Below are 23,403 nucleotides of genomic sequence, written 5' to 3' on the forward strand. Positions count from 1 at the left end.
ATAAGAAGTAGGAAGATCTGAAACAGTAAAAATCCACACAAGAAAGCAATTTAAGTCTGTTGAGACTGGCTTGTATTAAAAATTGAATTTATAAGATAGACAAGTTCAAATATCTGCCTATTGCTGGTCTTTAAGGACATGCCCATAAGTCCTTGTATGTGGGTTTTTTTCTTCTGCTGCAGCACATGGACAGATCAGAATAGGCAGAATATACACCTTGGATGGGCCACCCTAAAGCTCTGCAAAGAAGAAATTTCAAAGCCAAATAAGGACACATTAAAACCTAGTATGGTGTATTACATGTGAAAAAAAGTGAGTGACAGTGAGATCCACATATATATATTTCCACATATACATGAGTACATACACGTGGAGATATATTTCCACTTTTTTTTTTTTTTTTTTTTTTATTTAAACTGCAGGAACAGAACCAAGTGGTAGAAGGATGTAGAATCCACTCTAACTGCTATGTTGTTTATCCTTCAGCTTAGTACAATGGCACTCTTCCTCAGTTAGGAACCTACATGACCCCAAGGACTGACTATCATGGTGGCTCAAGTAAAAATGCATTGATAACGGTTTTCCAAGTGTGAGAAATCTACATAGTGTCTACAAACTAAGAGCTGCAATGACTACCACCATATACTCTTGGAAAAACCCGCCGAGGTATTGCTATCCACCTGACTTAAGGCCTGAACTAAAAGGAGTAGCTTTGGTAATGAAACCTCATTAAACATAAGTGGGCTAGTGCACATTCATTAGATTCAGTTAAGGCATTAAAATATTGATTATTTCTGGAAGAGTTGTTGCTAGCATTTCCATGCAGAACTTTGTTCATGAATCAGAAGTGAGGTTCAAATGTCCCAAATTTCCCACTTTGCCTTCTTTCAGAATAAGTTATAGCCATCCTGGAAAATATTTTCATTTTTGGGAATTCTTCCTGGAGCTCCTGCCTGAGAGATTATTTAGAAGCCTAGATAAGTATTTATTTAGGAAATACAAGGAATTGGCTCTGGGCCAAGTAGAGGAGGTAAGGTGGGGAAGGGAGGAAAAAAGTTGTTAATCAGCTCTCAGAGTTCTGGTGTTATCAGGGTCATAGTCTACTTCAAGAGTAGAGATGAAGAAGGCCCTTAAATCCCATGTGTGTTTTTAAACAAGGACTGCGATATGTAGTCAGGAGCTGGCCTATCCAAAGGAAGAGTGGTGGAAGAATACTAACATGGCTCTTCCACTGCTAGGCCAAAAACTCCTTTATCTCATCAAGGAGTTGCCTTTTAAAGTTTATTTTATGACCTTGTCTAACCAGTCTCCAGGCAGCCTACAAAACTTCACTTCTGTAAATTTGGCAAAAGGGACTTTTCCTAGTTCTGAGCTAGGGTTACTTGGCAGGGTATTTAAGAAACGTATCTTGCTGCAAGTCTTACCGGTTAAAGGAAGTGTATGCTACAGAGACAAACAAGAGACACCATACTCAATAGCAATTTGACTTTTTTCTATGATCAGAAATCAGTTTTCCCACAAGCCTACTTCTTTGTAAAATAAAGGTGGCAGAGAGGCTTGCATGATAGCAGCTGATGCTCTTAGAGTTTCTTCTGAGTTAATATTAGACCTCGCAGCCCACCTGGTCTTTAGGAAAGGAATCCCCGCAAAAGATGGCTTTGACAGAGATGCCATAGCTGTATCTGCAATCGGTAGCTGTGCCATAGATTCTAGCTACTCAAGAAACCAAAACAAAAAACAGAAGAATGATTTCCCTGTTTAGGCACCAGCCAGTAACTACGTTTTTGTTAATGTAAAACCCATGACAGCGGCAGATCTGGTGATAGACACCACCTACCAGTCCTCTGCAAGGAAATAGATACCCAGAAACCTGCTGTTAATTTCAATACGGTTCTGCCATATCAGAAAGTAGGTTCTGGAGAAATTAGTCTCTTCTGAACCACTCACTTCCACAGGCTCTGGCTGAGACCTTGCAGCCCTTCAAGGGAGGATCTGGAAGACAACAGCCAGTGTTTTGCCTCTGGCCTTCTTATATTTTATGACTGATCTTATAGGAGAGGAAAGTGAATGTGAGTCTATCCCCTCTTCACAGAGGCTTGCAGTAAAGAAGGAAATATGCCAGGACCCTCAAGTAGGAGGCTGGCAGGTAGTTAAATTGCAAGCTACTTTACCACGCAGACACTAGCTTGCTTTCCTAAGGGTCTACGCTGGACCAAAGACAACCTTCCTTCCCACTCCTAGTAGAATCATTTTCTTTTCTATCTAAAGGCTTGTCTACTTGAGGCCACTCATGAAATTTAATCCAAATTAACTAATGGTGTGAATTAGAAGTAGATTAGTTAAACTGCATTAAATCCCCATGTGGGACTTGTATGATAACTGGTTTACTGAATTAAGGCCACTTTAATTCTGAATGAGAGGGTGCACACAATTAATGCAGTTTAATCCCTTTGCAGACAAGACTAAATCAAATGACAGCTGGAAAGTGGACAGGAGGGCCTGTTATGTCTGAGAGTAGAGAAGCTAAGCTAGACCTATTCATCAGTTTTACATCCATGCAATTTGCCCGTTCCTTCCACCCAAAAAACAAACCAACAAACAAAAAACCCAAGAACCTCAGCACATCCACTTTCTTCCAATCACAAGTAAAGTAATGCTGCTTACAGCAACTCTTTGAAGCATCAATTTTTTAACAAGATACTGGGCTAGGAAAATTTGAGAGGAAGCAGAAGAGAAACAAAGCACAAAAAGGGAAGGGGATGGAAGAGAAAAAGACAGGAAGTACAAATAGAAGATCTGGTAGTTTTTGGCCTGCTTATAAAATAGGGTCTCTAAGCCTCATCAGATAAAGAATGTTCTTTAAAACCTCCAATGTTAAAGAGTCTTTCCTAGAACCCTAAAATAGCAAGCTTAAATTGCAGAGTTACAACATTAAGGGGATGATAAATAGATTCACTTCACAAATCTGGTATTTTGTTTAATTGGTGCCTTGTCAGGTTATGGGATTGATAACGGCTTCACAAATTCAGATTTAAGGTTTTGTTTTGGGGTTTCAGATGTCAGTCCAACTAACTACATTAGCATGCACCCAAGAATGAAGGAAACTTACTCCACTCAACTGCACTTGTATGCCTACACATTAGCACTTTCTTTAGCGCTGCAAAATGGATTCTGACAATTCTGTGGTCTTCTACAGGTTATGCAAATCCATCACTGACAGATACCAAAAAATGCTTATGGACTATCGCTCAGTCCACAAGTGTTTTTCTAGACTCAATGAAGTTTATTATAATAAAGTCTTCCTGTATATGCGTTTTACAAGATTGTAAAAACATCAGCCATTCCCTCAGGCCCCAAAACCACCGATTACCTTTCCACTAAGCTTCCTTTAAAATTCAAAGTCATTTTAAGTTCTGAATGTACAAGACATTGTAAGAAGTTACAAAAGTGTCACAGAAGCACTGAGGTTTCATCAGCTCATGTTTATAAATATCTAAGACACATCAAATGTATACTAGATGTGACACCACATCTCCCCCTCTGAAAGCAGAGGGCTCCATGCATGCTCAATGGATAGTTCTTTCCTTCTCCACCTCTGAGGGGATTTGCCAGATAGCACTATGTAATTTGAGTATGCTAGTGTGAAGTTTCACTGCATGGCTGCTACTTCAGTTCCTTCTAGAGATTTAAATGTATCTTTTGAAGTTTTCAGGAGTAGAGGCTGGATTTATACCGCACTTGAATTCCTCCATTTTGCACAGAGCTATGGTCCAGAGATAGAGGTGAGCTGAACCCATTCAGGCTGCACTACTGCCTACTCCAGTTGTCATCCCTGGAACCTGGAGGGGACAGGGAGCTTTCACAGACCGTAGTGTTAGCACAGACTAGTAGCAGAACCTGGCTTAGTTAGTGCTAGTAGCACAAAATATAAAGTTTTAAAATCAGCTTGATTTTATTTTCAATTCTATAAGCAACATAGTTCTGCCAGAATTTAACAAAGATATTTTGTATAGATGTGTTCTCAAAGCACCTTACAAATATGAACTTATTACAGATGCTAAGGAAGTTAAAAAAATGAACATCTAATTATGCTCCTAAATGCATTGGTATGGACTGCTATTAGTGCCACTACCAGCTGGATTCTTAGTGGTTTCAAGTTCACAAGAGCCAATCCAAGAGAACAGAGTAGATTACTTCAGTTTAGCACAAAACAATTTAGCATCCAATCACTCAAAATATATCCAATTTTGAGGGCATTCTGGAATGATACCAGTGCAAGACAAAATTCAGTGTTTAATATCTGAAACAGACAAGTGTTTCTCTTTGGTCAGGTTCATGTTGGCAAGCCAGCTACCCTAATATAGGTCTCCCAGATATAAAGCTATCAAACCACTGTTTTGATTTGTAACTACATTCTTTAGTGCAGCTGAAGTGCTTTTTGTTTTGTTATACAATATAGCACAGAGTTTTAAATATCTGTTACTAGAGCAAAAAGGTTTGTATCAAGCCTTAGAGCATTTACTCTAAAATCTTAACTTCATCATATTACCCAAGCTTAACTAGAACCTATGCTTTAGGTCTCATTTAGGAAGGCATCCATCTACTACTTGAATAATCGTGGTTGTCCTCTTAAATGGGCTGATACAAAAGTGGGGGGAAGGGAGCCCTGAGCTAGTCTGAAAAGTGAAATATTTTGCCAAAGTTTTTGAGATTTCCAACCTCTCTCTTTTACCTTCCTCTAAATTTAAATCAGCTTTAACAGTAGCCATCATAGAAGTCATGAAGCTTTAACTACTCTTAACATTCAAAACCCAGCACCACTAATCAAGACAAAAAGTTACGGGGTATCATATTTATATGTTCTCCTAAACAGGGTGTTCAAATTAGATTCTTTTATGCTATTGGGAGAAGAAATGGTGACCAGTTTACTCAGTCCATTTTAAATGTTACAGTACGCTCTATTTTTCAAGAAACAGCAAGGGGACATCCTGCCCATGTTGTCTGCACCAACCAGTTAGTAAATACTTTTTTTTTTTTTTAAACCAAAAAGTGTGACAAAGTAGTAATGAAATTATAGGGCAAAAACAATGTAGAAAAGGAATTGCATAATATTTATATATAAATATAAAAATCACACCACAAAAGTATGATGAACGTTAGCTAGAGAGGTCAATCATATTTAAGTACGCTTTCTTTTGATGGATGAGGACGAGAGAAATAGAGTTAGTTAAGTAGGAGTTGCAGAGATCAAAGAAAAGAGAGAGAGAGAGAGTGTGTGTGTGTGTGGGGGGGGGGGTCAATTGTGTGGGCACAATTCCCCTAGTAACAAGAGCATTCAAAGACAAGCAAGTCTTGAAATACAATTGAAAACTACAGGGCATCAGGAACCAATGACTAGAATATATTCACTTGCCATCATCCAGTCCCTCAAATAGCTTGACAAAACTAGGAGTCACATTTTCCTTCCATCAGGCTTCTAACAAGTTTTCCACTTATCACAGAGAACTGCTATTCATTGTGTGTGTGTGTGCGCGCGCGCTTATGGATGTCTGCCCCTGATTATTATGCTTTCAGAGGTTTCATTTACCTTTAACAATGAGCCACATTAGAAGTTTTAGTGACTATTAACCTACATTTTTCCCTGGTAAACTTCCAGTTTTCAATGCAATATCCCAGGACACATGCATTCAGAAAAGGCTTCCCAAATCCAAGATTCCAGTTTCAAACGTGCACAATTTTGCTGTACATTGTGTAAATACACTTTTGGATGAGCGAAATATGGAAGTTCTTCATAAACACTCACCATTTTTTGTTTCGTTATCCCAGTCCCAAGCTTCTATTATTAATGTGAATGATCTCTGAAAAGAAACAAAACACTAGTTAGATACCGGTTAAACAAAACCAACCAACCCACCCACCCATCCATATTTACAAAGCCAGCCAGAAACCGTGATTTGGAAACAGCGTGTGTTACTGCCAAGAAAGATCCAAGGTTCAAAGCAAAGCAATCTCAAAAACTTCACTTTTTTTGGAATGTGAAACTCTTCAAAGATACTACTTAAAATATTGCATTAGCAGCATTAGTTTGTGAAGCAGAGCTGGTTTAAGTAATATAAAACAGCACTAAAACAAAACACATATGAAGACCCTCTATAGCCAACGTAAGTTTTAGTTCCAATTAGGCCGACCACCACAACTGTATAAATTAATCCTATTTTAAATAAACAAACAAAACAAAACCAAAAAGACACTTCACTTCAGTTGTATGGAACTACTAGCTACAAGAAATAGCTAATAAGTGTTTAGGCTAAAAAAAAATAAATTAAGAAGAGGAAAACCACCATGAAGATGTCCAAAAATCCAATATTCTAAACTGATCCCTGATTCAGATTTAGAGTATCAGAGGGGTAGCCGTGTTAGTCTGAATCTGTAAAAAGCAACAGAGGGTCCTGTGGCACCTTTGAGACTAACAGGAGTACTGGGAGCATAAGCTTTCGTGGGTAAGAACCTCACTTCTTCAGATGCAAGTCACTTGCATCTGAAGAAGTGAGGTTCTTACCCACGAAAGCTTATGCTCCCAGTACTCCTGTTAGTCTCAAAGGTGCCACAGGACCCTCTGTTGCTTTTTACAGATATAGAGTGTTTCATTATTAAGACCTACCAAAAATTTTGACTGATCTTTTCATAAAAGGGGAAGTGTGAAGAATGCACCTAGAAAAGGCAGGGCTCGTCAGCAAAATTAAACAGAGCATATATGGGGGGCGGTGGGGGAAGGAGGGAGAAAAACATTCTTTGGTGAACAACGTGTTCCCTTTCTAGGAAAAAAAAAGAGTGAAAGCAACACTTCCCAGGTTTTGTGATCTAGAATGAAGTAGCTATAGTTTGGAGGCAGCAGTGGGGAAGAAGAAAGCTTTAAAGTTAAAAGCTTTCAACAGTCTTGAATATTGTTTACACCCACAGTATCTAATTAGTCGGATCATAACTGTCTAGCACATTTAAGTGCTGTACTTACTCAGCGGGGAAACTAGAGTCCTATTTGTAGGTCTAAATATTTACTAGATCTTAGTTTCAACTGAGAATAGCTGTTTATCTACTATATTATCTTACAGTCTTGTTTACATCAAACTGAAGTGCTCATATAAATGTAACTAAAACAAAACCAGCTGTGCAACAGCACCCCAGAACTCTTATGGGAAACATACAATATTCATACACTTTATGCATAAATTAGAGGCATAAAAAAAAAGTCTCAAGTTCTCATATACCACACTTAGTTGTACAAAATTTAGTATGTGCAACATTCCTTAAGTACAGCAGTTACAGAGTTGAAGTGACCTGGACAAGTTCAGTTTTCAAATAGAAGGCCCCTTGTTAGGAAAAGGGATCTGGGTCAATTTACATGGTTATTTTTGGAAGGAGGCAGCAAGGAAGGCTATCTAGGGCTACCCTACCTTTACATTAGCAGACGTATACCAGTGTTTGACCATAGTTCTTTAGCACTTAGCCCCTCTCAAAAGAGCTTGTTAAGACTCCAAAGTTTACATGCTTTAAAAGCATAACTTGTGCAGCACCCCTAGAAGATAAAAGTAGAGTATTTTTAAAAATGCCAATTGTTTTGGTTTCTGTAGGTATACTACAAGAAGTCAGCAAAGCCTATTTAGACATGCATCTTCTAGACCTCATTTTTCAGATACAAAAATGCTGAGAGTTATGTGAATATTGGGGACATTGGTTACAATCTCTGAATAAATGCGCCTCATGCACTTTCAGCTAAAAATGCAGTTTGTTATGGTTTGAGGGGTCTCTCTAGAATTCTGCAGACTCCTGCACTTTGCAGCTTGTCAACTGATAATTTTAGTATAAATAACTTTTCATTTACCAAAGTACCAGGAAAGAGTTAGCCCAATTGCTGACTGGAGGAGGTAACAAGGGGACAGCAACAGTGTGGGGCAGGGAAGTGGATCTTTTTAGTGAGAGATTGCTTTGGAAAAGGACAGCTGGTAAGAGCATAGCTAGGAAAGAGACAATTCGTTACTTGTTCAAAGTGTAATAGCAGCCATTACATTTCCAAAAGACCTTCCCCCACCCCCTTTTTATTAATTATTATTAAACTGGTGGTAAGAGGGATCCTGTGAGGAACAGTTGAAATGATATGTAGCTGTGCTACTCAAAGTTTTAAGACCTATCTAAACGCACATTTCTTACACGGTTACTATTCATTTAGAGTATAAATGTAAAATCTCAGAAACTACATACAACAGGGATAGACAAATACTCCATGAAAGTTGTATTCTAGTGGTTAAGAGATTCTCAGCATATATTCTGGCAGCCCTCTGACTGAACGTTATTCTAGTAAGGATATTATAATCTTTGATGTATTACATAGTTTCTCTATTGCTCTCTTGCTTTTGAATGTGAGCTCAAATACCAGTCTTAAATCGAATGGCACTACAGGCAAGGAGCATCTTCAGAGTCCCCATCCCCCCCTTTGTTAAACTTTTGAATGCCTTATTTTTTATTACATTTGTGGCCCATTTCACAACTTTGATGCACAATTTGCACGCATAATTTATCCCGGTCATCTAAGATAAATTTGCACACTAGGATCTGTAACTCTGTATTATTCATGCCATATATAAGCAAGTAAAAATGTTTTCCTCTAAGATTATAGAAACATTTTAATTTTAATAACTGAAGTGTACTAACATCGAGAAATTTAACTGGGCACCAAGATCGGGTGGACCAGTATTAAATAGTGTTACAGTAGGTGACAGCCTTAGAACGTTAACCCTAGTTCAAAAAGGTCGCTTTTCTCGCCTTTACCCTTGTGAACTGAAGCACAGAATCAGAGAGATCCAAAGACTGGCCAACTGCATTTTCAAGGAATAAAATAGCAGGCTGTCAATCTCTCAGCCATCATCCATCAAAGATATGTTTTAATGAGCCTGAGCTTTGAAAAGTTGCATTCACCACTCGCGACTGTCAAACATTATTTCTTTTGCCATGCTTAACATGTAACAGTATAAAAGAAATACTGTTGCATAGATAGGAGTTTGACAGATATCTCTGGTGTCTCATCAAATATGTCCTTTATTAGTTGCTACTTAAACTCTTCGAGGTTTAAGACAAGTGTACTCTTTCACAATTACACAATAAAACAAGGTTCACAATATTGCAGCTGGACTCTCACTTTGTTTTTATACCTCATTGACTAATTGGCAACACCCCACCCCTGTATGCCCACAAGGGTATGGCTGACAACATTCTAGGAGGTTCAAGGAAGGCGTAATTCTCAGAAAGTCTGGAAGGTTCCATGAGATTCTACAGAGGTCCAGAACATTCGGAGGTTAGTGAAAAATGAATCCACATACAGAATACCTGAAACAAACATTCTATTTTCCCTTTTGTCACTAACAACAAACAAACAACCACCCCAAGCCCAGCACCCTCAGTGGTCCCCTGGGTTGCCTGCCCCTAAATCCGGCCCTGCTTGGTAACATCTATTCCTTCCCCCAAACCCCAACTCAGAATTTTGCTTAGGTTCCTGCTTTTATTAATTTATATTACATAAAAATGTAAGGGATCAGAGTTTTCTAGTCTGTAGTTTTACCTCTTAAAGGTCTTCCTACCATTAGTGTGCCATTACATCCAGTTTTAATTGCATTAAAACAATGGGCTACATGTTTTAGGGCCTGATTTTTAGGCCGTCAAGACTAAAGGTTCAGGTTGTCTCACTTTTTGCACATGCAGTAACCCAGAGGTGCCTTCTGCATATACAATGATCTCGGTTTACACCAATCTGAAAAGGGTTCTGCAAAGTCCCCACCCATCTTGAATGTTACTCAAAAGTAGTCTCTGCTGTCCATAAAAGTTCTTTAAATTGCAATCTACTCAGATGGCTACAGTTTAGTCTAGATTCTAGGAAAGTCTGAGGTAAAGTCCAGTTTAGTTATTCTACAGCTTCTCTGAATCTTTATTTCAAACATGTGTTCAGCATGACCCATTCCAGGAATCACTGTCCTTACATTAAGTGCACTAAATTATTAACCTGCATACACTAACATCCCCAATTCCAGACCTCAAACTAGCAATATGCTATTCTTCCACATTTCTTAAAATGAGAGTATGCAATAGCTTTGTCAAGTCCATTGGAACCCAAAGGTCTCATGATTATTAAGAGTCCAACTCATACAAGGTAGATACTCAGTGGTAGCGATTCGGACACAAATTAGGTTTATATTTCAGATGCAATATAGAATCTATTAGCTGTTTAAAACTGTGTGTAATAGGGAATCCCACAGCTGAAGGTGCAGTGCCTCCAGTCTATACTTACACAGTAGTATACTATTTCTAAAGTAATGAAAAATCCATAAATTTTGTAACAACCTTATATCAACTTGCAGCTTCTTGTACTGTGTATGTATTATATATATATATAAATACACACACACACACACACACACACACACACACACACAGTATTTACAATATTTGGAGCAACAGAAATTTCCTGGCATACACAGGTCACCAAAAATCAGCTTAGGCAAACTGCCTCATTCCCTGAATTGCACCAAGGCAAGGCTGCATGTTGGCTAAAGAGAAAAAAAATTTACAACACAGAGGTGCCCAAAATGCTAAAATAAGATATGCCACACCAATAGGACAAGGAAATTAGAAGCATACAAGAATGAAATTGCACGATGCTACGCATGTAAGGTTCAGAAAACTGGTATGGTTTTATTTGACAGTCACAAATTGCATGATCCTACATGTGCAACTTGAGTTTTGGACTCAAATTTAACATTCTTATATATTTGTATTAATTAATAATTTAGACAATTGAAAGGTGCGAAACAGTCTTGTAAAACTGAGGAACTACATTAAAAAGTACTTTCTCCCTGCCCCACCGCCCCAAAATGATTTTTAAAAGCGACATCTCAAAACACAAGACATAAATAGGGCCAGAAAAGTGATGAAGAAAGGACCCATACCATTAAATTTGGAGACTTGCTGGTATCCCACACTCTCAACTGGTCTTTCAGATCTACTTCTGCCTCATATAAAATAGCTGGATTATGAATGTCTTTTTTTTAAAACTACCACTGTATCTATGTAAGTATATGAAATATTAAAGTCATTGCCAAGAAGTTTCATATTAAAAATGCTATCAAGTACTACATTTGTTCATCTGTAGTTTTCTTTCATTATACTAAAATGACGTTCTCAGTTAGGGCAGTTCTCAGTTATGAAATTTCCTGATTTCTACTTGGCTGTGGACAAGAGCATGAGTGCTTCTGCATAATCATTATTTTATTCAGCTGTTTGGTTATGAGTGTGGTATCAGAGCCTCTACAAATCAAACTATGCTCCAACTCGGTGTTTGCTCTTCTACCTCTCTAGAAAAATATACAAATACGCATGGCCATCTCAGCTTCTAACCCCATCCTCAACTCCAAACATTCAATATGTTTAAACAAAAGGAATTAATTTTTGTGGTGGGAAGAGGTCTCATCTAGGATACAGTTAACACTAAAACAAGAGGCAACTCCATGACTTAGTCCTCAATTTAGTGCACATACAACTATTACAGTTTCAACATCTGCAAAACAAACAAACACAACCCCCCCCACACACACACACTTTTTTCAAGCTAATAGGTCTGTTCTATGAAATAAACTTTGTATTAGCCTTTTCGCATCCCCAGTTAAGATAACAGCAGATATCCATCTGACATACATAGAGCTACTACACCCTCCAATTACCTCTGAAGGATATATGCTGCATCTTCAGGCACCTAAGATTATAGCCCAACTATCAAAAGTTATTCAGTAGCCATGTGACTGCATTAATGACATTACATATAAATATGGTATATACTGCCATATGCAAGACAAAATTCCTTCTCCAATACAAGGTGTTTTATAGCAAACAATGTTCTGTATTCCTAAAGGCAACAATTTGGGGGAGATTTATGGAAGTCAGTAGTAGCACTGCTCTTTCCCACAGGCCAAGCCTTATTTACAGTTGATCTCTTTTTAAAGGGGATTTTAATATAACACTATTAAAGCACCAGCCAGAAGCGTAGCTCCAAAAAGTCAGAACTAGATCAAGCGATTTAGGGTTACTTTTAAATTAGAATGTCAGCTAGTAGTCTAGACAAGATTTCCCTATTAATGCAACCTGTCAGTTCTTGCATAGAGACTTAGGTTTTCTAAAATATTTTACTAAATAAGCAATTATAAAAACCTCTCAGAAGCAATATGTCTAGTGAAACTACTTTGAAAAAAGTCAAAACTACTGCACATTTTCTAACCAGTATGAAGTTAAAAAACTGATAAAATATCAACTTGTATGTTATGTGAAGCAATTAATGGAAGCTGTTTGATATCAGATAGCATTTACTGTTCATCATTGTGGTAGCAAATAGTACGCTAGAAGACAATTCCTCCTCCCCCGAAATCAACACCTAATGTGAGTTACTGACATATGAAGATGGTATGAACAGCTGATAGCACTAGAAGTAAAGTCTCATTTTTATTGACTTTGATGTGCAAGTTTCTCTTTCAAGAAGAAAGTGATTAAACCCAATCAAGTGTTCACGTGAATGAAGCAACTGAGAATGTGTCAAAGGCTACCAGTTATGCAAATGTTCAGTTTCTATTTTCCTCCAAGAAATGCTACCGTCTGTGAACTAGAGAACTGACTACTTGTTCAGCTTTCTGAAGAGATGCATTAAATAAAACTGAATCAATGTCTTCAGGAGGATTTTATGGCTTCATGTTGACCAAATCCACTTGTTGAATGATTTTCATTAAACAGACCCAAAAATAAAATTAGTTTTGTTTGGCAATGTCTTTTCATGGGTTAAACCTTTAACACTTATGATATATTCTCAAAAAGCAACCACCACACAATGGATCAAATCCCAATTTCAAGGACATTAACATACCAAGAAAGATTCATTTCAATCAATCATACTTAGCCTGCTGATGTACACACCACAGATTAGACTGAAACCTCAAGTTGTTAGCTAATTTGTACCCCTCCCCCTCACGTTCAAAAGATTTTTTTTTTTTTTTGGTACAACTGCAAATTTTAAGTCTGTTAGCTGGAAGTGACACTAGATTCATTGTTTCCCGTTTCAGATTCCATAACAAGCCACTGTATATTAAAAGGGACTTACCCTTAATTAACGGTATTTTAACTGCATTTGGGATTCTGTCACTAAAACAGTTTAATCAATATTTTAATAGGATCAGAAGGTTGGAGGAAACAATGAATGCATTATAAAATGGAAAAGATTGACCAGTGAACCTCTCTACATCCAAATGTTACAACATGTATATTTTCTGTTCCATGGTTAAATTAGCACTTTTCTGTATGCATTGTCTACTCTAGTTTCACAGTCTGCAATCTTCAGTGAAGCAAAATCCCACCAGTATCGAGTAACATCACTTATCCCTGGCATGCCTCAGAGGAAAAAAAAAAATAGATGCTTTTATGTTGTAGAGATGCTCAATTCCATCATTTTGGTTGCCTCACTTCAGACCTCTTGCACTTCACAGAGCAGTATTATTCTGACTCGATAGTTACCAAGGGTCAGTGAACTAATAGAAAGAACCTCTCACCATTGCTTCCTGTCCAGCTGGACCTATTAATCCAGTGCAGTATGGTTGAATCTCTCAGCTCTTAAGAATGGGGTGGGAGGGAAAGACGTCTTAAGAGAACCCTTTAGGTTAGGGAGACAGAACACTATCCAGGTTCCTACTCATTGTTCGATAGCAAGGGGATTGGATACAGATGCTGCTCTCCAAAACAATCCAGTTAGTTCACTCAACCGCATGGGAGGCAAAGAACAGCTAGTTCAAGATCTTGATAAGATGTGCCCAAGAGAAAAAAAACAAGGTGCAAGAATTAGATCTCAAAAAAAAAAAAAAAAAAAAAAAAAAGTGGTGTCAGAATTGAGGCTAGAGAATCCTGCAGTGATCTCTTCAGATAAACTGAAGAGAAGTAACTTTTTCCTTCGCTTAGAATACAAAAAAAACATGTCTTGTTCGTATCACTCCTGGAAAGCAAGAAACTTTATGGATGTTCTAGATGTGAAGTTAAAATTGCAACAAACCCTACGTGCAAGACTTGGCCAGCTGAAGAGAAGGAACATCCTAACCACCACCACTCCCCTTACCTTGGAAAAAAGTCCCAGGCCTGGGAGTCCCAAATAAAGATTCCTTTTTGGAAGCCAAAGCCAAGCAATTATACTTTGTGTATTAAGAGGGGGATCAAATAGCTATTTTACAGACATCTGTAACAGATAGTGGTAGCAGCCTTGCCTCAATTTTAAACAAGCTTTGTTAAAGCCTATTTTCAAGCTAGGTCAAGAACTACAAAGATGGTTACGTGCCTCTTGGCGGATAAAAAACAAAAACAAAAAAAAACCCAGCTGAAAGGCTCTGGAACTTAGGTCCATGGCCAGGTCAAGTTCTTCAGACTCTGGATTCATCAATCTAAGAAAAGTGTTGAGAAAACAAACAAAACCACGCATCTTCCTCTCCAAATAAGCCTTTCGACCATAATAAGAATGATATTGACACACCCATCTACCCAAATAAAATCTTGAAACAAGCAAACAAAACAAACAAAAAAACACCCAAACAGAATTTTTACTCCAAAAGAGGCGATCCAGAGGCTCCATGAAATCCACCACAGACTTTGCTGTGCTCAAGTACTCAGATGCCAAAATGATGGGCTAGCATATGTAACTTTAAGACGGAGGTAACAATGTGAAACACTGACATCTACGCAGACATAGCACTTTGTTGGACAATGCTGTTAAATGGGTATTTAAAAAAACAAAAATCACCACATATACGTGAACAAGGAACTGAGTGCTTTAGTCCATTCCAAGTAGCACACCAAAAAGATCTTTCAACATCAAATGCACAGCAACGGGCATACATTAGTTGGAAGAACAGACAGACAGATGCATTAAAGATGGAGTATGATATTGTAGATTTCCCTCCAAGATGCCAAATCCATAGCACTGCATGCATTACCATAAGTCCGATATTCAATGTCAATGGTTCAATAACTAGAGCCTGAAACTCACTATGCAAGTCAATCAGTGGTCAGGAAGACATACTGTTTCAGAGAGTTTCAAGGGGCGGGGGGGGGGGGGGGGGGGGGGAGAAGAGGCGTTTTTAGCCACTTTGTTAGAACCTCATTAATATCTTATAGGACAGGGATTCATTTTATTTTAAGCCGCAGAGACACTGATCTACTTTCAGTAAGTTCATGATAGGCCAAAATGTCTAGAGAGAGCTGTCCTTTAAAGTTAGGCTCAAAAATTAAAGTACTCCGTCACTCAGTTTTTGCACAGGGTGAACAGAGGACTCCACATTGGTCTGCAAGCTTTTTCCATTGGCAATTGTCCCCCCTCTGGCATCCACCAGAAGGACATTACTCACCTGCTCTGAAACACAATTTCCTCCATCTATACACGCTCTTTTACAAGCCAAGCTATCAACGAAGATTCTGGGGCTGGGATGAAGTAAGGTGCCCCAGTTTTGAGGGATCCAAGGCCTGAATCACAGCTTGATGGACACTTTCCATTGCTATCTGAAACAGTTCACAACCACACTTGTCTGCACCAGTATAGGGATATTAGGATCAAATTTTGTTTCAACTGAGTTTTGCCAGTACCTTTGCTGCCAGAGCAATTGGTGCAAAGGCATATAGCAGCCTCCTTCTCCATTGATTGAAGAACATGTTCCCTTGCTAATGCAGTTCTTTATCTGAGCCATGAGAATACAGACATTAGCTTCTTGTTTAGTCCAATAGCAAAGAGATACCCTCCCAACACCTCCCTAGAGGAAGGTCTGATCTTTCACTCCCAAATCCTTATGAGTGGTCTCTGGATTAACCAAGGAGACTCATTACATCATTAAGTATTCTCCTTTCCTGCCAAGTACATGGCAACCAAAAAGCTCACATGGGACAGAGTGCACTCCTGAGGGAGCGGAAGGAAGTAGAGAGAAGAATGCTCGGTGTCTAGGCTGTAATCTCCAGCCTGTTTACATAACTCCTGTTCTTGGACAGGCCAAGTTCCAAGTATGTGGGCTCCTGATTCCAGGCTGTCACAACTCTAGCCACTACAATTTGGACATCAGTGTTTGGAAGTCCATTTTTAATTGTATCCTCTCCCTACACTTTGACTAAGCTAGACAATCCCAGATGTTCAGTTATCGAGATACGAGGATCCCTGTGATCCTTTCTTCCACAGAGGCGGTCTGATATAGAGATATGGTATAGGACTGACAGACACTCATTGTACAGTCCAAGCTGTCCCCTTCTGACTCTTTTTCTTTCTGTTAGACTGGTGAGGTCTATGACACTGGCTGGAAGAGTTGTGTATTCAGAGTTCCAACCTGTCCAACAAAGGCAATTCTTTAGTTTATCATGAACCCTATAGACTAGCCTCATAGTGGCAACATGGCATGATCTTAGAGTCTTCAGTCATGTACTTGAAGAATCATTTAAGTAGAAAAACACTTGTGTAAAGTAGCTCAAATAAATTTAACAGTATTCTGATTATATGGGCCAGAGAATCAAGAGGTTAGTCTATTTAAAACTTTTCTAGACTGACTTACACAAAGTTAATCCGTCTCATTACTTTTCTACAGCAATTCTGACAGCTGTGTGTGCAATCTATTGTACTCCCACTTTAACAGTCAATTTTACTTTTGTCGTTCAAAATAAGATTGTGGCCAAATTGAAATCATCATCCGAAACTTGAGTTTATACGTTTAACTACATTTCTAGGTTGGGTGAAAATACCTCACGTAATCCTGTATGACTTTAGGTATGTTTCCACATCTAATTCTGCAAGTACTTTCCTCCTCTTCAGATTAAGAATTTTTGCCTGTCAAAACACATGCTTGTCTCAAAGTTTGACTATCTAGTTCCATGAACAAACTATACCTTACATTCTGCTAATGCCAGCATTGTGGTAAAGCAAGTAGTGCTTACAAACTAACTACCAATCCCATGGTTGACCAGGTGGTGTCAGAGATTTGCTTTTCTCCTTACCCAACCAAAGAGACACTTGCAGTATGCTAATAGTTTATTCCACACCAAACTAGTCAAATCCTTAAGTAAAGTTTTGAAAATTCTGAGTTATAGAATTGTATTTATGACTTTTAAGGAAGGGAACTTTCAGTCTGAGATACTAAAAGATTCTCCACCTCACCCCACCCCCAACAAATTCAAAGGTAATTATGACACAGAACAAAGTCACAAAGCAGCTTGATATTACAGTGATTTCTGTAAGGCTATGTACATGTTCTCACCATTAAAGTTAGTAAAAGCCACCATACGAAACCAGAGTGCACTGCATGTGTACAGGAGTCCACTAAATGGTAGTTACCTGTAAAAATGTCTGTGCAAAAGAGGGTGCTGGCTTTGCTACTTAAAATACATCACAATAAGAGCTGAAAACAGACTTTATAAATAGTAAAAAAAAATTGTGGGATTGATACAGTTACTGACTAAGTGCACAAGCTCTGAATAAGGCCGGAAGTGTTTAGAACTGTTAATTTGAGGCTCCTTTACTACATGTAAAGGAAAATAAAGAAGAAATGGAAGTTTCATATGCAGATGATTAACTTCTCCACAAGACAAGTTCATCTAGATCAGTGGCTCCCAAACTTGTTCCACTGCTTGTGCAGGGAAAGCCCCTGGTGGGCCGGTCGGTTTGTTTACCTGCCACGTCTGCAGGTTCGGCCAATCGCGGCTCCCAGTGGCCATGCTTTGCTGCTCCAGGCCTTTGGGAGCTGCTGGAAGCGGTGCAGGCTGAGGGGCATACTGGCCGCCACTTCCAGCAACTCCCATTGGCCTGGAGCAGCCAACCGCAGCCAGTGGGAGCTGCGATCGGCCGAACCTGCAGACGCGGCAGGTAAACAAACTGGCCCGGCCCGCCAGGGGCTTTCCCTGAATAAGCGGCGGAACAAGTTTGGGAACCACTGATCTAGATGGACAATCATCCATTGACAGCTAGCCACATAACCAGGAAAGCTATTTTTTGGTTTGTTTAACACTAAGGACAAGTCTAGACTTAGTCAGGATCTACATTACGGAAAGGTGATCCAACCAACCAGTTTGTTGTTAAGAGAAGATTTTTTTGTTTTAAATTAAAAGAAACATCTTATGCAGATTTGTCCACCAGCAACATACATTTGTGTCATCAACTGAGACATCTGTTTCACTGTTTATGCAGCACCCCTAGGGGAAGGGATCTTTTTGTTCTCTGTTTATAAAGCACCTAGCACAATTGGATTTTGGTCCAGGAGTGTGACTCCTAGGTGCTACAATAATACAAAAATAAGAAACTAACTAAACTAAACATGTGCTTACTTACCAATCTGTTGTAATTTCAACAAAATTCCATTTTTTAGGTCTCAGGAGAAAAATAAGTGTACCGAAAGAGGAAACTCAAACAGTTACATTGAGAAACTCGCTGCAGACATGCACCCTTAAACTGTAACTATCCTGTTATGATAGTCTTGAACAATTTCATGACAAGGCTTTGCTAAAGGTTAACTGTTATTTCCCCGCCCCAGCCTCAGTCTACTCAGTAATTGGACTCAGGGTTGTCCGTCTGTTCAAAAACCTGGGACCAGCTTGATACCCATATTGCTGAGCCAAATATCAAACCTAATCTTGAGGCCAAACTCTGCAAGGACTGTATCTGTTAATCAGACAGCCATGCTCCTTCACATCACTGTAACCAGTCAAAAACAGGGGTGAAATACAGGCCTGACTGACTTCGACTGGGCCAGGATTTCATCCAAGGATTTTTCTCCTATTTTAAAAAGTCTCAGGAAACAAAAACTACTTCTTTTGTTTTCTCCTTTACCAATCTGTCACCCAGATAGTGAGGGTAGATAGAGAGGCAAAAAAGCATCCTTTAAAAAGTGGAAGTTAAATCTTATTGAGGAAAACAATGGAGCATAAACTCTGGCAAATGAAGTGTAAAAATATAATTAGGAAGACCAAAAAAAGAATTTGAAGAACAGCTAGCCAAAGACTCAAAAATAGCAGAGAAATTTTTAAGTACATCAGAAGCAGGAAGCCTACTATGCAACCAGTGGGGACACTAGATCGAGATGCTGAAGGAGCACTCAAGGAAGATCAGGCCATTGCAGGGAAACTAAATGAATTCTTTACATTGGTCTTCAACGCAGAGGATGTGAGAGAGATTCCCAAACCTGAGCCATTCTTTTTAGGTGACAAATCTGAAGAATTGTCCCAGACTGAGCTGTCATTAGGAGGTGGTTTTGGAACAAATTGATAAATTAAACAGTAATAAGGCACCAGGATCAGATGGCATTCACACAAGAATTCTGAAGGAACTCAAATGTGAAATTACAGACCTATTAACTGTGGTATGCAACCTATCATTTGTCTGTACAAAGTGCAAGCTGGTCTCCATATTGGAAGAGAAGGTTCGAGGTCTGGAGAAACAAATATCAACTCTGCATTGCAAAAAGGAAAATGAAGATTTCCTGGACAGACATCAGGAGATGCTTCTATGGCCACAAAGTTCTGAAGATTCAGAGCAGGCGCAAGTTTGGCAGCATGCAACCTCCAGAAGAAGAGGAGCGTCCATGTACCAGCAATGGAAATATAAGTGAGCAATCATTTCCATGTTCTCTCTATAGGTACTAATGCGGAGAGTGGACGAGATGACACATCTGAGGGAAGGGGGCAGAAGGAGACTCCACCGATTGGGAGGCAAAAGATGCACTGTCCTAGGATGCGGGTTCCCCAACCACCACTCCCAAGAGGAGGAGGAGGGTGGTGGTGGTCGGGGACTCCCTCCTCAGGGGGACTGAGTCATCTATCTGCCATCCCGATCGGGAAAACTGAGAGATCTGCTGCTTGCCAGGAGCTAGGATACACGATGTGACGGAGAGACTGCCGAGACTCATCAAGCCCTCGGATCGCTACCCCTTCCTGCTTCTCCACGTGGGCACCAATGATACTGCCAAGAATGACCTTGAGCGGATCACTGCAGACTGTGTGGCTCTGGGAAGAAGGATAAAGGAGTTTGAGGCGCAAGTGGTGTTCTCGTCCATCCTCCCTGTGCAAGGAAAAGGCCTGGGTAGAGACTGTCGAATCGTGGAAGTCAACGAATGGCTACGCAGGTGGTGTCAGAGAGAAGGCTTTGGATTCTTCGACCATGGGATGGTGTTCCAAGAACGGAGTAGTGCTAGGCAGAGATGGGCTCCACCTAACGAAGAGAGGGAAGAGCATCTTCGCAAGCAGGCTGGCTAACCTAGTGAGGAGGGCTTTAAACTAGGTTCACCGGGGGAAGGAGACCAAAGCCCTGAGGTAAGTGGGGAAATGGGATCCTGGGAGGAAGCACAAGCAGGAGAGTGCAAGAGGGGAGGACTCCGGTCTCATACTGAGAAAGAGGGACGATCGATGAGTTATCTTAAGTGCCTATACATAAATGCAAGAAGCCTGGGAAACAAGCAGTCAGAACTGGAAGTCCTGGCACAGTCAAGGAACTATGATGCGATTGGAATAACAGAGACTTTGTGGGACAACTCACATGACTGGAATACTGTCATGGATAGATATAAACTGTTCAGGAAGGACGGGCAGGGCAGAAAAGGTGGGGGAGTGGCATTGTATGTAAGACAGGAGTATGACTGCTCAGAGCTTCTGTATGAAACTGCAGAAAAACCTGAGAGTCTCTGGATAAAGTTGAGAAGTGTGAGCAACAAGGGTGATGTTGTGGTTGGAGTCTGCTATAGACCACCAGACCAGGGGGATGAGGTGGATGAGGCTTTCTTCCGGCAACTAACAGAAGTTGCTAGATCGCAGGCCCTGGTTCTCATGGGAGACTTTAATCACCCTGATATCTGCTGGGAGAGCAATACAGCGGTGCACAGACAATCCAGGAAGTTTTTGGAAAGTGTAGGGGACAATTTCCTGGTGCAAGTGCTGGAGGAACCAACTATGGGCAGAGCTTTTCTTGACCTGCTGCTCACAAACAGGGAAGAATTAGTAGGGGAAACAAAAGTGGATGGAAACCTGGGAGGCAGTGACCATGAGATGTCGTGTTCAGGATCCTGACACAAGGAAGAAAGGAGAGCAGCAGAATACAGACCCTGGACTTCAGAAAAGCAGACTTTGACTCCCTCAGGGAACAGATGGGAGATTAACATGAAGGGCAAAGGGGTCCAGGAGAGCTGGTTGTATTTTAAAGAATCCTTATTGCAGTTGCAGGAACAAGCCATCCCAATTTGTAGAAAGAATAGTAAATATGGAAGGCGACCAGCTTGGCTTAACAGTGAAATCCTTGCTGACCTTAAACGCAAAAAAGCTTACAAGAAGTGGAAGATTGGACAAATGACCAGGGAGGAGTATAAAAATATTGCTCAGGCATGCAAGAAGGCCAAAATCGCACTTGGAGTTGCAGCTAGCAAGAGATGTTAAGAGTAACAAGAAGGGTTTCTTCAGGTATGTTAGCAACAAGAAGAAAGTCAAGGAAAGTGTGGGCCCCTTACTGAATGAGGGAGGCAACCTAGTGACAAAGGATGTGGAAAAAGCTAATGTACTCAATGCTTTTTTTGCCTCTGTCTTCACAAACAAGGTCAGCTCCCAGACTGCTGGACTGGGCAGCACAGTACGGGGAGCAGGTGACCAGCTTTCCGTGGAGAAAGAAGTGGTTCGGGACTATTTAGAAAAAGTGGATGAGCACAAATCCTTGGGGCCGGATGCGCTGCATCCGAGGGTGCTAAAGGAGTTGGCGGATGTGATTGCGGAGCCATTGGCCATCATCTTTGAAAACTTGTGGCGATCAGGGGAGGTCCCAGATGACTGGAAAAAGGCTAATGTAGTGCCCATCTTTAAAAAAGGGAAGGAGGAGGATCCGGGGAACTACAGGCCAGTCAGCCTCACCTCAGTCCCTGGAAAAATCATGGAGCAGGTCCTCAAGGACTCAATTCTGAAACACTTAGAGGAGAGGGAAGTGATCAGGAACAGTCAGCATGGATTCACCAAGGGGAAGTCGTGCCTGACTAACCTAATTGCCTTCTATGATGAGATAACTGGCTCTGTGGATGAGGGGAAAGCAGTGGATGTGTTATTCCTTGACTTTAGCAAAGCTTTTGATACGGTCTCCCACAGTATTCTTGCCACCAAGTTAAAGAAGTATGGGCTGGATGAATGGACTGTACGGGGGATAGAAAGCTGGCTAGATCGTCAGGCTCAACAGGTAGTGATCAATGGCTCCATGTCTAGTTGGCAGCCGGTATCAAGTGGAGTGCCCCAAGGGTCGGTCCTGGGGCCGGTTTTGTTTAATATCTTTATTAAATGATCTGGAGGATGGTGTGGCCTGCACTCTCAACAAGTTTGCAGAGGACACTAAACTGGGAGGCGTGGTAGATACACTGGAGGGTAGGGATCGGATACAGAGGGACCTAGACAAATTAGAGGATTGGGCCAAAAGAAACCTGATGAGGGTCAACAAGGACAAGTGCAGAGTCCTGCACATAGGACTGAAGAATCCTATGCACTGCTACAGACTAGGAACCGAATGGCTAGGTAGCAGTTCTGCAGAAGAGGACCTAGGGGTCACAGTGAACGAGAAGCTAGATATGAGTCAACAGTGTGCTCTTGTTGCCAAGAAGACTAATGGCATTTTGGGCTGTATAAGTAGGGGCACTGCCAGCAGATCGAGAAACGTGATCATTCCCCTTTCTTTGACATTGGTGAGGCCTCATCTGGAGTACTATGTCCAGTTTTGGGCCCCACACTACAAGAAGGATGTGGAAAAATTGGAAAGAGTCCAGCGGAGGGCAACAAAAATAATTAGGGGTCTGGAGCACGACTTATGAGGAGAGGCTGAGGGAACTGGGATTGTTTAGTCTCCAGAAGAGAAGAATGAGGGGGGGATTTGATAGCTGCTTTCAACTACCTGAAGGGGAGTTCCAAAGAGGATTGAGCTCAGCTGTTCTCAGTGGTGACAGATGACAGAACAAGGAGCAATGGTCTCAAGTTGCAGTGGGGGAGGTCTAGGTTGCATATTAGGAAACACTATTTCACTAGGAGGGTGGTGAAGCACTGGAATGAGTTACCTAGGGAGGTGGTGGAATCTCCTTCCTTGGAGGTTTTTAAGGCCCGGCTTGACAAAGCCCTGGCTGGGATGATTTAGTTGGGAATTGGTCCTGCTTTGAGCAGGGGTTTGGACTAGATGACCTCCTGAGGTCCCTTCCAACCCTGATATTCTATGATCATTTAAATCAGCTTCTGTACTAGATGACTAGAAAATAGCTAATGTGACACCAAATTTTTAAAAAAGGCTCCTGAGGCAATCCTGGTAATTACAGGCCAGTA

General features: G+C 40.5%; 1 protein-coding gene across 3 annotated transcripts in view; it reads right to left on the bottom strand.

Annotated features, from left to right (window-relative positions):
- Positions 1–23,403, bottom strand: part of JAG2 (jagged canonical Notch ligand 2) — a 94,541-nt gene that overhangs the window by 48,887 nt on the left and 22,251 nt on the right. For all 3 annotated transcript variants that reach the window (XM_008168216.4, XM_065593747.1, XM_065593748.1), the window contains one exon: positions 5,804–5,858. In XM_008168216.4, coding sequence (XP_008166438.4) covers positions 5,804–5,858 — 55 coding nt within the window. The remainder of the gene's footprint in view (positions 1–5,803; positions 5,859–23,403) is intronic.

Source organism: Chrysemys picta, chromosome 4 (genome assembly GCF_011386835.1).
Source record: "Chrysemys picta bellii isolate R12L10 chromosome 4, ASM1138683v2, whole genome shotgun sequence".
In the NCBI taxonomy this organism is placed as follows: Eukaryota; Metazoa; Chordata; order Testudines; family Emydidae; genus Chrysemys; species Chrysemys picta.